This window comes from Lepus europaeus, chromosome 2, assembly GCF_033115175.1.
Source record: "Lepus europaeus isolate LE1 chromosome 2, mLepTim1.pri, whole genome shotgun sequence".
Lineage (NCBI taxonomy): Eukaryota > Metazoa > Chordata > Mammalia > Lagomorpha > Leporidae > Lepus > Lepus europaeus.
Genome location: NC_084828.1, coordinates 67,693,419 through 67,710,197, shown reverse-complemented (window position 1 = coordinate 67,710,197; position 16,779 = coordinate 67,693,419). Strand labels below are relative to the sequence as shown.

At 45.3% G+C, this 16,779-nt stretch overlaps 1 protein-coding gene across 1 annotated transcript in view; it reads right to left on the bottom strand.

The window, feature by feature from the left end:
• The window catches only part of PLCXD2 (phosphatidylinositol specific phospholipase C X domain containing 2), a 63,246-nt gene extending 47,523 nt beyond the window's left edge, over window positions 1–15,723 (bottom strand). The window contains exon 1 of the mRNA XM_062207899.1: window positions 15,093–15,723. Coding sequence (XP_062063883.1) covers window positions 15,093–15,255 — 163 coding nt within the window. The 5' untranslated portion in view covers window positions 15,256–15,723. The remainder of the gene's footprint in view (window positions 1–15,092) is intronic.
• Window positions 15,724–16,779: the final 1,056 nt, after the last annotated feature.

Sequence of the window (16,779 nt, the reverse complement as noted above, 5' to 3'; positions counted from 1 at the left end):
TACCCATGGCTTTTATTTAAAAGCAATTAAATGAATTTGGCAGGATCTAGTTTTAACAATTTTAGCATTGCTATCAGTTGTGGGGTATTTTTTTCTTTTGGCAATGCCTCAATTTCTATAAAATGGGGATAATAAGAGAACCTGTATTACTGAGTTGTTGGAAGGATGAACTGGGTTTATGTAAGTCAGGTGGAACAATATTGGGCAACTAGTAAGTGCTATTCTTTGTTATTACTATCATCATAAGACAAAGGATATTTTAAAAGTTCATGAAAATGTATATTATGAAAAAGTATGCCTGGATTTCAAAAAAAATTTTGTACCAAAATAAATTCATCTTTTAATCCTATTTTCCCATGAGGCTAAAGTATTATTAATTTATTTTCATTTATTTGAAATAAAGAGAGAGAGAGAGAAAGAGAGATCTTCCATCTACTGGTTTATTCCTCAAATGTCCACAATAGCCGAGGGGTGGGCCAGGCTGAAGCCCATGGCCTGGAATTCCATCCAGGTCTCCCATGTGGGTGGCAGGGACTCAAGTACTTGAGCCATGACCTGCTGCCTCCCAGGGTGTACGTTAGAAGGACGCTAGATGGGAATCAGAGGTGGGACTCCAATTCTGGCACTCCACTACGGGATGTGGGTATCTCAAGTGGTGGTTTTACCTGTTTTGCCACAAAGCCCAACTCCATGAACTTTCTGAAGTACCCTCATACTTGTTCTTATTACGAAAGCCTTAGGGGCACCTTGAGAAACCTTTGCAATGTGACTAGAAGAATTTGTCCTACCCAAGGTGCTATCACTTGTCTCCTGCACACACTAGTTTCTTCTTAAGTTAGAAATATCTGTTCATTATGCCTGCATTCTTCGTAGATATTCAAGATTCCGTGTTTCTCCCCTCCTCCTTCTCTCCCTCTATGCTTTCCATAAGGTGCTCGTTCTTATTCATATTCCCAAGTACACAGAGGCAATGAAACAGTTGGATGCAGCAGGGATGGGGGACACTGTGCTGTAATGCAGGTGTGCGGCTCAGAAGACATGTCTGAGCTGTTTCTTGCAGGATGATTGGAAACAGCTGGGGTGGGCACTGGAAGGGAGATGTCACGGTAGAGGAGAAAGCTTCTTCAAAGATAGCAGTCATAAATAGCATTTTTTTCAGGGTTTTTTTCGGTACCTAAACCGTCGCTGTCTCCCTATAGCCTACAAAACAAAGCATAATGTGCTCAGAGCAACGTTAAAAGCCTCTCTCAGTCTGGCTTATGCCTATCTTTCCAGATTTTTCTCGGTTCTTTCTCCCGTCACTTGTGCAGTTTGCCATGGCATCCCTTTCTCTGTTCCCTGAAGCTGCCCTCGGTTTCCTCCTAAGACCTCCAATCTTGCTCATTTGCTTCCCTCTGTCTGGAATGGCCTCATCCTTGTGTGGAAATCCTACCCTTTTTCCAGAGTCCATCTCAAAGGCACCATCTTTGGCGAAGCTGTTCCTTAACCACTACTGGAAGTAGATGCTACTTTTTCTAGGTCCCTTTACCATGGCACTCAGCTTACCATGCTTTTATTGGATTATTTGAACTCCTGTATGTCTCCTACAAGATCCACAAACTACATCTTGTTCATTAAAATTCTGCAGTATCTATTATGATGCTAGGTACATATTCATATGATATAAATGCATGGCTAATAATAGTATATATAAGTAACCTACGGTTTTTTTAATGCTAGGCAATATGCTAATCACATTACTTATGTTGTTTAACTCTTAAATAACATTGAGTAGTAAAGTAAAATTTAACCTTATTCAAAGAGATCTGGTCTTTGCTCTTGAACCAGGGAAAGTAATCTCTTAAGGCCTTGGAATGGCCTACTAGTAAGAGTATCTTTGTTTACCTGGGGCCACATCAGAGTGTAGAGATGTGATTTAAGGTGGGAGCTTTGAGTCACTGGAGGGGTTGGATACCCAGGTCTGACAGGTAGAGGCCCAATAATCTCTGGTCACCAAAGCTCAGGTGACAACACGTATGTGTACTGTCCCACAGCCACATCAGGGACATATCGGGGTCCATGACTTCATGGAGAGAAGACACTGGAAACTCCATATTTGGAACTTCCCTGCCTTCTCTATGTACCTGTCTCCTTAACTGATTTTAATCTACAGTCTTTCCTGCTAATAAACAGTAGTCCTATGTGTGACAGCTTTCAATGAGTTATTTTTTTAACTTTTATTTAATAAATATAAATTTTGAAAGTACAATTTTGGGATTATAGCGGTTTTTCCCCCCATAACCTCCCTCCAGCCACAACCATCCCATCTCCTACTCCTTCTTCCATCCCGTCTTCATTAAGATTTATTTTTAATTATCTTTATATACAGAAGATCAACTTAGTATATACTAAGTAAAGATTTCAACAGTTTGCACCCACACAGACACACAAACTATAAAGTACTGTTTGAATACTAGTTTTACCGTTAATTCGCATAGTACAACACATTAAGGACAGAGATCCTACATGGGGAGCAGGTGCACAATGACTCCCATTGTTGATTTAACAATTGACACTTTTATTTATGATGTCATGACACTAGTAAATTATTGAACATAAGAATGACCTTGAGAACGCCCACATTTGTAATTAAGGGCAATGTTACGGATTTTGCTTTCTATAACATTGCACTTGTGAAGTGGATACTATACTCATCCCCATTTTACAGATGAGAAAACTAAGAGACATTAAGGTCAAGGTCACATAACTAGTAAGCAGGATTTAATCCATCATGTCATAATGGCAGAACCTACCCTCTGAATTACTTCTCTCTATTGCCATCTGTGTGAATAAAAATTAAAAACAGAGAGACGATAAAAATGTTAAGAACAAATGTAATAATGAACACATGTCCTTAAATGCTGAAGATCTTTAGGACAGCTTTTGTAGAAAAATATTTACAAATAGTATAATAAATTTGACATGCACAGGTCATAATTTTGCATGTTAAAATATTTCTGTGGCCTGAGTTAAGAGTATATTAATTTAGTAAGTTATATATGAGAAGTAGGCCTTAGGGTTAATGAAAATGGCAAAAGATTTGTTTAAAAAAAACTTGCAGTACTTGGAAATAATCTTATTGTCCCTTGTCTTTCCATGTTATTTACTTGTACATGATCCAGCTCACCGTCATTAGAATATGAGTCATCCGACTCCACCAAGCAGATTTAACTGCTCTTCCCTGCGTGCTCAGGAAATTGGCATTGAGTTCATACTTCATGAACTTGGGACCCTGGGTGGTAATTACCTCCCCATCTGTCTCTGCCTCCTGACTGTAAGTCTCGGAAGGCAGACTCGTGCCTCATTCCCGCTCACATCTCTACAGTTCATTTCTGGCATTCGGAGTTACTGAATACTTGCACATGTACTGTAGGTAGAGTAGATGCAGACAAATGCCTCAGTAAACAGATGCCCGATGCTCGTAAGCCTAAGTCTCCTGATCTTCTTTTCCAGGCCTCTCGTTGGTCCATCTATCTTCTTTAAACAGGCAGAGTTCACTTTCTCCACCTTTTCACCCCTGGCACCTGTTTACCCCCAGCTCCATTCATCTCCATTTGTCTTTCTAGATGAGTGATCTGGGTCAGTGAAGAGGAATGCATCAGCAAACATAGAGGACAACAATAAAAGAGGAAGGATAACCAAGGAACTGCTAAAATAAAATACTGCATTGAACTATTTTAAAAGTCCCAGAGAGGAGATTCCCTGAAATTTATACCTATGTAAATTATCTTCTAATAATGTCTCCTTGGGTCCTCATCTTGCACACTCGAATTACAACCTTGGGGAAAAAATGTAGCACTTGCAGAAAATTTAACACGTGCAGATAGGCTGAGGCATCTCGAGGATACACAAAGTCAGCCAACCCGAGTCCAAGATTCAAGATCAGGGGCACCGTATAGTAGTCTCCCAAACCAAAGTCTAACATCCTTAAACTTTCTCACCACCCCAAAGGGATTCGCTTTGATCATACTTGATTATTTTCCATGAGATATGTGAGGACAATGTTAATAATAACCATCAAACTGCTAGCAAAATCTGAAAGGGCCATGTGGCCAATTTAATATTTAATCAGTTGCCTACTGAATTATTTGTAGTTATTCACAATGCAACAAAGCAGCTATGTAAGCCAGAACACTTGGAAGCAAAAGATGCCGATCAACTTAGTTTTACTTATGTGCTGAGAAGCCAAGTGGCATCCCACCATGTGAGGACAGACGTTGGCCCAGGAACCAAGCCCCTGCTTGTCTACCCCAGTGGGCTCGATGGGTTAGCACTGGAGTCAATCAGAGGCACTCAGCGTGCTCCTCAGACCTGAGACACCTTCAAAGGAAGTGTTTATACATAAAAGAAAGTCAAGTAGAGCTTCTCTGGTGAAGGCCTCTCTGTGACAGTCCCCAGCCCTGGCCCTGGGGTGTCCAGGGAGGCACCAATGGAGCACTGAGCCTCCCCAGGGCTCTGCAGGTCACCTGAGAACTCCACTGCCTGTTTAGTCTCTCTTATGGGAGGCATTTTACAGCTCTCTCCATAAACATGGGTATCTGTTCTCTTTCAAAAGAACCCCAAAGAAGGTACTGCATAGGTAGTTCATTAACTCTGCCTCTATCGTGCTAAGGTGCATCCCGATGCCTCCAACCAGATGGCTCCTCTTCTATACAATAATCCCTCACCAGGGACACTTGGTCATCCCTTGATGCACCTTCATAGCTCTGAGATAATCGTGTGATCTTTAACTATCTTTTAGTTTTTAACACAGAAGAATGAATAATACTAAGGATTCAGGGAAACTAGAAGCATATTTAGGGCAGGAGAAAAACTCAAACTAAATACTCTACTACAACATCCTCCTGCTTTTTTGAGCATCTTGGTGCCATCCAGGATATCAATGTGAGCAATGAATGACAGTTGATGATCATGGTAAGTAATCCAAAGCTTCCATGTCACCTCTGGTTTGTAGTAGTAGTGGGGAGGCAGAAGGGGCCCCCAAGCTGCCAACATGGTTGAGGATACACATGATAGACTTCAAAGACTTCATGTAGAACATGGGGTGAGTATAAAGGAGGGCCCCTCTCTAGAAGTAGAAAGTCAAGACAGACCTACTTAAAGAAGGAGACTCTCAGTTGAAATCTTCAAAACCTATATGAAAATAAAGGATACCAGCTTTAAACAAACTATGTGATACTGGATATAACCACAGCTGTGGGTGCAGGTAGGGCATACCGTAGCTCCTTCATCATCTCCATTGGGCACTACCTATATCCTTTTCCAGTTCTGAAGGTTCCCACAGGTATCTCAAACTCAGCTCGCCCCAGATCAAGTATATTATTCCCTCCAGCATCCCTAAGCCTGGGCCTCCTGCATTGTGATTCTGGGGAATGCCACTCCTCCCACTAACCCAAGCCAGCTGCAACTCTGTTTCACTCTCTAATCACCAAATCCTGTTGCTATTTCTTCCTAAATATCTCCTGAGCCTGCACCCTTTCCTTTGTCTACTCCATTACCCTCCCTCTTAGGTCAGCATCACCTCCCACTTGGGTGACCTCATCAGCAGCCTAGCTGGTCCCTTGGCTTCCAGAACTTCAGGTTATGGTACATTTTGTGCTGCAGCCAGAGTGATCTTTCCTAAAACACAAAGTTGACCTTGTCAGTCACCTACCTAAAGTCCTTTGCACTCCTGCTAAGAAAAAGTTAACCTTAATGTGGCTTATTAGACCCCAAAATGTCTTCCCACTTCACTGCCTGCCACTCTCCTCCTTGTCACTTACGGCACAATGGTTCATTGTGTTTTGGTTCATTACTGGGCCATTCCCTCTCTTCACCCATCTTGTTTCCTCTCCTTGGTTCCTTTATCGTGAAGGTGAATTCCTACACATTGTTTGGAGTTTGGTTTATTCGTCACTTTCGTCAGGAGGCCTCCCTGGACACCCAAGCCTTGGGCTGTCTCTGCTGAATGCTAGGCCTTCTCCATCTTCCTACATTGCATATTTTTTTTTTTTTTTTTGGACAGGCAGAGTGGACAGTAGAGGGAGACAGAGAGAAAAGGTCTTCCTTTTTGCCGTTGATTCACCCTCCAATGGCCGCCGCGGTAGGCGCGCTGCGGCTGGCGCACCGCGCTGTTCTGATGGCAGGAGCCAGGTGCTTCTCCTGGTCTCCCATGGGGTGCAGGGCCCAAGAAGTTGGGCCATCCTCCATTGCACTCCCTGGCCACAGCAGAGAGCTGGCCTGGAAGAGGGGCAACCGGGACAGGATCGGTGCCCCGACAGGGACTAGAACCCGGTGTGCCGGCGCCGCAAGGCGAAGGATTAGCCTGTTGAGCCACGGCGCCGGCCTTACATTGCATATTTTGTTCTAACTGCTTGATGAAATGCCCAGTTTCCTAACTAGACTGCAAGCTCTTTGAAGGTAGAGACCAAGGCCATATGGGTCATCATTGAGTCACCAGTGCCTGCAGGATAATAAACTTTTAACACATGGGTCAAATACAGTAAAAGAAACAATTGGGTTTCTCATCTGACCCTTCATTTTCCTGGGTAACTGAGAGGCCGTTTTGTTTTACTCTCATGTGGTTGCTTTAGGGCCTTTCGCCCATTCCTGACCAAGTCTTTCAACACCAACTTTTTGCCCTCAGATAATGTTCAATCTTGGCATGACCAATAAGGCTTGTTAGGATCGAGTTCCTGCTTGCTTTTTCAGCATCGTCTCCATTACAGCCTTTAAATGAAATCTATGCTCTGATAAAGCCAGACAGCCCAGATGTCCTCAAGGTCACCAGCATCTCGCAGTCTCCAGTCCCTCTGCAAGGTGACCCTCTTCCCTCCACCTGCAACACCTGGCTATCTATTACATGCTCTTTACGACTTAACCCAAGGAAGCCCAGGCTACCCAGCTTTCCTTCCTACTGCCAGTAATGGAGTTGGGAATTGGTTTTCTAAAATCAGAGTCCCCTAGGCATTCTTCTCTATCATGTTTGAGTGATGGTTTTCCTCATGAAGAGCAGGGAGAAGAATCTTACCTCTGTCATCATCTCATCTAACACAATACCTGGCACAAAGGGGCTCTCAAATATCATTTGAATTAATGACTTTCCTTTAAGCAAATACAGCATTTTACAATGTAAAAATGCAGAAGTAGTAAAGAGCACTGACTTTTTTTCACCCAGATTAATTCGATGTGATCATATAATTGTCAGGAGGATCCACATGGGCAACTCCTCTCAGGACAATAACCTGAGCACAAACCCAGAGAGAACAGGTGCGAATGCTATTTTCAGTGTTATCTGTTCAGTTCTTTTTTTTTTTTTGAAGGGGGAGTGTTAATCTGGCTTCAAGTGCACTTTAAGAATATTGCTGTTGCTATATAAGGCTTCAAGCCATACATGTTCATAACAAATTCATCTCAATCTGACAGAGTCTAGGAGGTTTTCAGTTCACTGCTACTGCAGATTACTGTTGCACACCAAGACATTTGCATTACAGGGCACAAATGGTTCCTGCTTTCTCTTTCATTTGAATATTGTCAGATCTGTTATAGAAAAAGAAATATTGATAGAATGTAATCCGAGATGGGGCTGGTGCTGTGATGCAGTAGGCTAAACCTCTGCCTATGGCACTGGCATTCCATATGGGCTCTGGTTTGTGTCCCTGCTGCTCCTCTTCGGATCCAGCTCTCTTCTGTGGCCTGGGAAAGCAGTGGAAGATGGCCCAAGTGCCTGGGCCCCTCCACGCACGTGGGACACCTGGAGGAGGCTCCTGGCTCCTGGCTTTGGACTGGCCCAGCTCCGGTGGTTGTGGCCCTTTGGGGAATAAGCCAGCAGATAGAAGTCCTCTCTCTGTCTATAACTCTACCTTATCAAATAAATAAATAAAATCTTTAAAAACCAAAAGAATGTTATTCGAAGAGAAATGGTACATTAGAGCTGACAGTTCTAGAATAATTGGAATTTTAAATAAGCTATTGTGCTCTTAGAAAATTTCAACTGCCTTCGTAGATGGAGACTCCAGGAAAGACCGTTTCACAGATGACACAACCTACATATCCTCCCGTTAGCAGTGCAGGTCTCTGTGGCCTAATCTGTTTTATCTTGGAGTTACCTAGAGATCCACTAATGCAATGCTTCCGTGTAGTGTTTGATCCACACGAGTGATTGGCAATATAATCCAAATTGCCATCCGTGTTTCACAACACCAGCGAGAGGCTGGAAGGGCTCCTGCTTAACCGTGTGTGCAGTACACATGCAGACAGATTTCATCAGCATTCTCCTGCACCTTGGTTCTTGATACGTGTTCAAATTCTTCTCACACACACAAACACGCCCACCCATTACAATGTCTATTAAAACCCGTTCCTCTGCAGACCTGGGCTGAAACGCTAATTAGGGTTAGTCAGCATCCGCACCGTGGTTTGCGACTTTTCTCACGGCAAAGTTACAGGACACTAAAGCATTGCACTCCCATTATATTTAGTGTGCGTGTGCTCCAGTGGCTGGAGAGATGCGGGGGCAACCTGTCATTGAGTGGAGGTCAGTTCGGATCAGGTGCTGGAAACCAAACCCTTAGCTTCAGAAGCATGGCTGAGAGAGGAGTATGCACGTGAACCGCACACTTGCAAGATCTGAAATGTCCCTGGGCAGGTGCTGCAGGCTGCATGAAGGGTGCACCGTAGCAGACATTAGGATTTAGGCCCCTTGAGAGTGAAACGTAGGTCATAGCAAGTGTGTGGTACGTGTGTGTGTGTCTGTGTTGGATGATGGGTAGTGAATGTGCATTTACGGGTGGGTGTACGTGTTTGGAGGGATGATGAAATGATTCCAACAGCTGAGGAAGGAGTAGGGAAATATGCACAAGGGTTTGTTTAGAGGAAGTGTTTTGTAATAGCCGCCCCCTAGAGCTGGGAACAAAATGATTGGGCTAGAGGGCAGGTGCTGGGGAAATGCCCAGAGCCGACGTGGCCCTGTCACAAGGGGGCGGCATTCTTCCCAGAGGCTTGGTGCGTCTGGAGATGAGGTCTGACAGCTGAATGTGGGGTGGCTGGACAGGACAGAGAGAATAACTGAAGAGGATTTTCGGGCTTTCTTGATCAGCTGCCCTCTTGCGGCACTTAAGACACCTTTGTTGCTCACATCCTGGGCAGTCCTTCATGCTTCCTGGCCCAAACGCTAAAGCCCCCTTGTGGGGTGGCCATTCAAGTCACCTTAATCTGATCAGCCAGAGAACACCGAGTTGCATGCATTAATTGGCTCCTTGGCTCCTTAACTGGATTGTAAATTATCTCAGCGAATAGACAGCATCTTACACCTCCATTCTGTTGTCTGTCCCAGGTAAAGGCTTTCAGTCAGTCACCGCTGATAATAACCACAATGATAAAAATTACAATGATTGTATAGTGCTTACTTCATACTGAATGTATTCTATATGAATGAATGTAATTATCACACTAAACGAATGAGGTAGAGCTATTACTATCTCTGCTTTACAGGGAAGGATGCTGAGTCACAGAGAGGTTAAGTAACTTGCCCTAGGTCACACAGCTTTTGAGTGACCTCAGAGTCAGGATTCAAACCCAGGCACTCTGGTTGCTGCATTGCCAGTCTTAATTGCTCCTCAATCCTACTGCTTTTACACAAGTGTGATTCCTGAATTCTTGGTGGTTTTCGTGTGCTTTGGCAGGGGTTGGTGGACTACGAAAGAGATGAGTCTTCTTAGGAGAGAAACCTACTGATGAGAACCACAACCGTAGCCTTGTTTTATTCTTCACACTGGCCACCCAAAGGGAAAAATGATGGGGGAAAAAAAAATAAAAAATAAACTATTCCCATTCAATAGATTACTTTGGTCTTATATGATTTTTTCTTACATAAGTAAGTAGATCCTGGTAGATTTACCTCTGGCCCTGGTTTCCCACAGCCTCAAACTCTGTAAACCAGTGTTCTAGGGCCAACTCATAGTTCACACTACCCAAAAAGCAGAGCCATCCCCCTCGTCTGGTTACACAATTGACTGGCCCTCTTTTCGGGTGGTCTCTAAATCTCTTGTTCTGACTTCTTGAAGCAAGGTTTGAGCCATGATCCCTTCATCCTGCAGCCCCACCTCGCCCTGCGATGTTGTCTCCATGTCACATGAGAGTGTGGGACCACAGGGAGAAGGGCAATGGAAATCACCAAGAGGTCAGGGGTCAAAGTGCATGGGCAAAGGAGAGGACTTGAGAAAGGCAGAATGGAGGAGGATGATCAGCAGCAACTTGAGAACAGAGGCCAGCCGGGGCCTTGAACGCAGTGAGGAGCCCTTAAGGAAGAGCTGGCCCTGGCAAAGGAAGGCCAGGCTACGGGCCAGGTCAGGGCAAGGAAAGACGAGAAGCTCAAAGCTGACAAGGGAAGAGGGCACACAGACAGGATGCTGGCAAAAGGATTCTCCCTGAGACAGAAGTTCTGCTTCTGACTCGCGTGGCCATTTCACTGAGCCTCGGAGTTTTCATTTGTGGGCAGCTCAGTGGTGAGCCTTGTTTGGGGCTTCAGGAATGCTGTGCACAGGACAGGGAAGAGACTGGAAAATCTTCATTCGGCTTTATGTAACTACTTAGGAAAGGTGAAGCCAGTCAGTCTATTCAGATGAGCTCTGATCACAATGGAAAATGATGGTGGCTGCCAGCTCCTTTTCCAGTATTCTTACTCTGCAGTTTCATGCATTAAATTATTCACTCAGCTCTCATCAATGACTGAGCTGTTGCCTCTACTAGGACTTAGGGTTATAAAGGGAAATAAGCCATATTCTCCTTATTTGACTTGTTCAGAGATCACGGGAAAGGCAGTCACTTAAAAATAATGATGTGTTGCAAAGTGCTATGATAAAGGTACTAGCAAGTGATGTGGAGGGGCAGGCGAGGGCATCCTCAGCCCTTTCCCAGACACACCCGCATTCCTTAGCACCATTCACTTCACCTGGAAAGCTCCTTTCCCAGTCCTGAACCCCCAGCCACATCCGCCACATCCTGTGAAATCTTGATCATTCTACACTTCTCAGGTCAAATGCTATTTTCTCAACAAAGTAGTCCCTAATTCTAAAAGTTTGACTTAATCTTCCCATTCTGTGTGCTTCTGTAACACATTATTTATATCTCTATTTTCACACTTATCTCAATCAGTTTTTTAGAAAATATCTATAGTGAAGGGATTATATATACATATGACATGTATCTATCTATCCATGTATATAAATACATTCACCATAGATAGTTTTATGTATGGTGTGTGTATGTATGTGTGTGTGTGTATCCACACAAACAAGTGATGTTCAACAGTTTCATGGAAAATGCATAGTATGAAAAAATTGCGTAGATTTATTTCCAAATTTTTTGTACCAAAATAGACTTGGTTTTTAATTATAGTCTTCTTAGGCACTTTTGGAAGTGCCTTCATAAATATATCACTAGATTTTAAGCTTCTTTGACGGAATAGTGGATGTCTGAGTCATCTTGGGTCCTCCTCCCACCTTGGGGTTTCTAAAAATGCACTCAGGATCTGATAAAATGAATGTCCATTTAGAACAACTCATCTAAAGCCCCTTTACAATGCTAAAACACAGGAACCCTGCTCATTCTGTTATTTTGAGTCCTTGTTTGTGCACACCAAAAATAATTTCTTGTTTTGAATAAGTATAACAGAAACAGCCTTTAGACATACAGTGAACCAAATCATTAGCTTCACCTCTTCCTACTTTTGGATAAAGAACAGGCAAAAGCCAAAACAAAACCCTCAAATTAATCAAGTAACTTTTCACCTAGAAAGGACTCTATATTTCATTTAATCCAATTTCTTAATACAAATGAAGAAACTAAATCCTGAGGACTGCAGATACATTTTTAATATCACACAGTTCAATACTCTTCCCAATAGATTAGTCTACCTTTAATAAAAATGGAGCATGAAATACATGTACATATATTATCTGTACAAATATAAATCATGCTGTTTATATGTGCATATATGTATATGCAGAGAAAGATAGAATACAGTGTACTTTATAGAAAACTATTTTTCCTCCCAGTCCAATTGTCCATAGGGAATATCATGTGTTCACTAATGTCAATGAAAATGTTTGTATAGTCTGATGCTTTAATTTAAAGCTCTGACTTATTCAATTTCCAGATTCTTTACCCTTTTGCTATCAAGTGATTCTATTCAGTTGTTAGTAAGAATTACTCTGAGGTTGTTCTTTAAGATATTTCAGTATGTTTGGGTGAAAGTGGTCATTAACAGGTGCTCTTAACAGCTGTACAAGTAAAATAATACATCAAGGCTCTGTTGAGAGGTGCACAACCACACATGTTATCTCCCATCATCATGTGGTCAAATGCAGCAGGTGCATTCAAATATGACATGGCTTACTCCACCCCAGTTCTGCTCTTATTGCCAGAACCCCTGCCTTCTCCCTGCCCTTTCCCATGTCATCACTGCCCCACTCCCTTCCTGACACATTGGACCCACTCTTACAGAGACCCTGAAGGGCACACACATACACACACAGTAGACTGAGCACTAAATCTGAGTTTAAAACTTAATGGGTTTCAAATATATATGTATATATGTACACACATATATACATATATATACATTTATACACTTATTTATATATAAATTATATACATTGCCGTATAGAATTAGAACATATATAACTCAAGTACATAACATCTGTCTGTCCCACCACAGTGATATATATTCACTCAGTTAGAGACCACCCAGCTTTAAAACTTCCTCCATTCACTCCCTGCGCAGAATGGCCTGTAAAAGCTGGCTTTCGGTTAGAGATTACCTCCATTGCTCTGTACTTCCCAAGGCCACCTCAAGGGCATAGGGCCAGTGCAACGGTTTTGAAGCCCCACGGGGGCTTAAACACTAATTCTGCCACTTGGGATTTGTGTGGCCTTGAGAAAACTGCTTACCCTCTCTGAACAATCATTCCCTTATTTCTAGGATGAGGATGTTAACAGCTACTTCATAGAAGTGTCAGGACGTGAAGTAATGCATGCCAATGGGAGCTGAATGGCAGCGTTCAGTAACTAATAGCTATGATGACAATGAAGGACAAGGAGGAAGAGGAAGAGAAGTGGTGGAAGGCAGCCGGTCAGCTCCACTTCCTGAAAACCTTCTATATTTCAGAATTTCCCAGAAGGCCTGCTCGCCTTTATCTGGCGAGTATTCAACTCAAGGCAGAGAAAAAAGAACAAGCAGGAGAGTCCCTGCATGACTAGCACTGAGGATGGGATCTGCCTGTTTTGAGCTTACATATGCACACACACATGACCTTTCTATTGCTGAGAAAAGAGCAGTTTCACAGTAGTGAATCCAGCGTCCTTTGAGGAATCAATTCCATTTTCCTCCTTTCTTGTTGCATACATTCACAGAGCTGTGTGCACAAAGTCTGGTGTCCCCCACAGCAGCTAACTGTAGACTTTCCAGTTATGGTACTGGGCCCCAGGTACTTGCTGCTCTGCAATCCTCCTCACCCCTGACAATTCTAGCAACCGCAGAGACACCCTAGCGCTCACAGGACAAACTCCAGCTCCTTTCCAGTCACAGAGTCAGGGTGAACAGTCAAGCTCTAGGGTTTGAGCCATCCAAGTCCAAGAAAAGAGGAAGCCCCAACCTACCTCAGAAATGCCCTGGCCATTTTCAGCCTGCCTAGGATGCCATTCTGTTTGCAAACATGTACTACCTGCCTGCCACACACCACAACAAAATAATTCCATTGTTACGCCTGAAGGCAAATGACTAATGTTACACGTGGCCCGTGCATCACTTTGGTGATGACTCCACAGGCGTCAATCAAACATGGAAAAGACCTGTTCTAAAGCACGGGCATCTGGCATTTCCCAGGGAGCTGCTGCCAATGGCTGGTAGAACAGAAGTGATCATAACTCTAAAGAAATTTAGCAGGTCTCTCCTTGCTCAAAAGCAACAAGGGCCCATGAGGACAATGAACCTGGGCGACCTCGAAAAGAAGAGGCAAGTAAGGAAAAGCCTGCATTGGAAGCCTGTGCTCCTCTTCCTTGTGCATAGAAAGCAAAGGTTGGGGTTGCATGAGGTCACTGGTCAGCCAGCAGGAAGGCAGACTGGCCGGGGAATGCCCGGGAGTCCGTCTGTAGTCTGGGGGTGAACTGCAATTGTTGTGTCTCCGAGGGAGAGGACTGGCAGCAGTCCATCCTCTGCTCCTGGGGTGCTTTCCAAGTATTGGCATCAAAGAACTCTGCTCAGCACATCAGGCCACAACTCACTGGAGTGCAAACATCTGTCCCTAGAAACCGCAGCAACTACTTTTTGAGTGGAAGAAAGGGGACACATTTATCAAATCCAATGCGTGATGGCAGGGGATAAACCCCCCAGCTGAGAGACAGTGGCTGGAGCAGCAGCCTTTTCAAGCTGTAGTTCTAGATCAGTGAGGCAGAGACACCTGTGTATATATAGACAAAGCCTCAGACACGACCATCTCATCACACCTAATGACTGCCTGTGATGACGGCTTGGATTCTCTATTTTTGGCTTTCCCAACAACAAAACATGGGTCTTTATCCTCATCCCGTATTCTGAACCTGCCTTACCTGCTTGTCATTTTTCCAATACACAAGGTCAGATACGTAAGAAAGGAAACATTTTTCGGTTTTAATTTAGATGCAGGGCTAAAATTGTTATGACTATTCATAACCCCCCATCTCTCTCTCTTCTTTTTTTTTTTTTTTAACGTGATCAAGTAGATGCACTCCTCACATGCCCTGACCCCGACATTAAGAAGGTTAATGTTCTTAGAATGAGGCTATCAAGTCTAAACCAAGCAAACAAACAAAACCAGTGGTGCGGTGCTTCCATTCTCAAGTGTCCCTTTTGCCAACGATGCAGTGTACTTACACCTTTTGGAAGCAGCTCCGCTGGTGTTAAGTTTTTGGTCTGGACATACAAAGGGTCACTGACAATTATTTTTCCTTAGCACAATAGAAAAGCCACCCAACCCATCAACAACACTAACATGGCAGAAGCAAACACCGTGGAACGAGTAGGAACAGACGAATACCTGGGATTGCCAGATGGGAAAGCGGGACGTGGTGGAGGTGAGGGGGGAGCGAGGCCATCCAGTCGGCATTGCAGACCTCCGCTGCTGTCTTTGTCCCGCTGGGGTTGGGGGAGCAGATGGTCCCCATCCTGAGTTTCCTCCTTGCCTTCCTAACTGCTAGCATCCCTCTCGTCAACAAATCGGTCAGGTTCAGCCCCGGGGCCACTCACTCAGTGATCATCACTGCTGTCGATGTTTCAGGGCCACCTTTGTCACGCCAGTCTTTGCAAGATGCCTTGCTGGCTAAGAGATGGGGCAAAGAGGTGGTTCCTACCTCCCAGCACCCGCAGTCCCCACCCTCTCCGGCCCAGCCTTCCTTAATCGGCTCAGTCCCAGCCCTGTTAAACTTCTTAGGTTTCCCTGCGGCGGTGGGGGAAGGCAGGCCCCTGGAGAGGAAGCTTACAGAAGCCGCACGTCCGAAGAGCAGCCACGCCCGCAGCTACTCACACGACAGGTGCCCGCGCAGCCCGGAGACATGCCCGCGGGTCTACACACGTGTGCGCGCCCGGGCGCACCAGCTCCCGCCTGACTCGGGCTTCTCTGGAGGACTCCGGGCCGGTCCATAAGCCGGGCCCGCCTGCCGTTCGCTCCCCCTGGCTTCCCAGCACCGACGCCCCCTGCCCGGTGGCTTCCTGAAAGACACGCCGAAGTGCAGCCGCTGGCTCCCGGACTCCCGGCAGCCCCGCCCCGCCCCGCACTGCCGGGCAGATTTGCCGGGCTAGGAGGCCGGTGATTGGCCGCGGGCGGAGCGCGCTGTGATTGGCCGGCGCCCTTCGGGGCTGCCCCTCTGTCCCGCTCCCACGCCTCCCCTGCTCCCCAGTCTCCGCCCTCCATCACTCCCGCTTGCCTGCGTGCGGAAACTGGCAGCTGCTGCGGCTGCGGTCGTGGGAGCTTGGGGGCTTGGCCGGTCGGCGATCGCGCGGGTTGTCCTGCAGCCTTCCACACAGTCTTTGGATGTTCTTCGCGACCGCAGATGTTTCTACCCCCGCCCCGCCGCTCACGCTGACCATTGCCCAGAGAGCACTACCTTTTCTGTAAGCCACCAGAAGCAGCAGGAATATGAGCTGTCCAGGGGCTAAGAAAGGTGCAAGGGTGATCTGTGTTTGAAGTGGCACATCATTAAGATTCACCTGCAGGCAGCTGGGCAGCACCTCGTTGCTGTTGTGCCCATTGCACAGAAGAGAAGGCTATTTTACATTTGTATTGCTCTGCTGTTTGGAATTCTCTCTCAAATTCTTTGTCCCATCAGGTTTTCACAAGCCCCACAAGGCGGGGGTCGACGGTGGTTGCGGGTATAACCCCTAGAGTATATTAAATGGCACTCTGGGAGCATTCTTGGAGCAGTTGCTGGGTAACGCTGTCTGGAAACCCTGTTTTGAATGAGGCTCCCTAGCCCGGATACGTGGAGGCACACAACTCATTCCCCTGCTTTCGGCAATGTTCCCAACTCCTTCAAATGGCCTTTGCCCGTGGTGGAAAACTGTAGGGTCCCTACTGCAGTGTATGAGACATTTCACATCGAATTTCCAGGAACATCCTCGTAAACAGGCAACTCAGAAATGCACCCTGACCTTGAAGGCAGGGGGTCTGGAGGGCTTCCGCTCAGGCAAATCCTCAGTGAGGCTGCAGGGCCTTAAGGGAAAAGGAA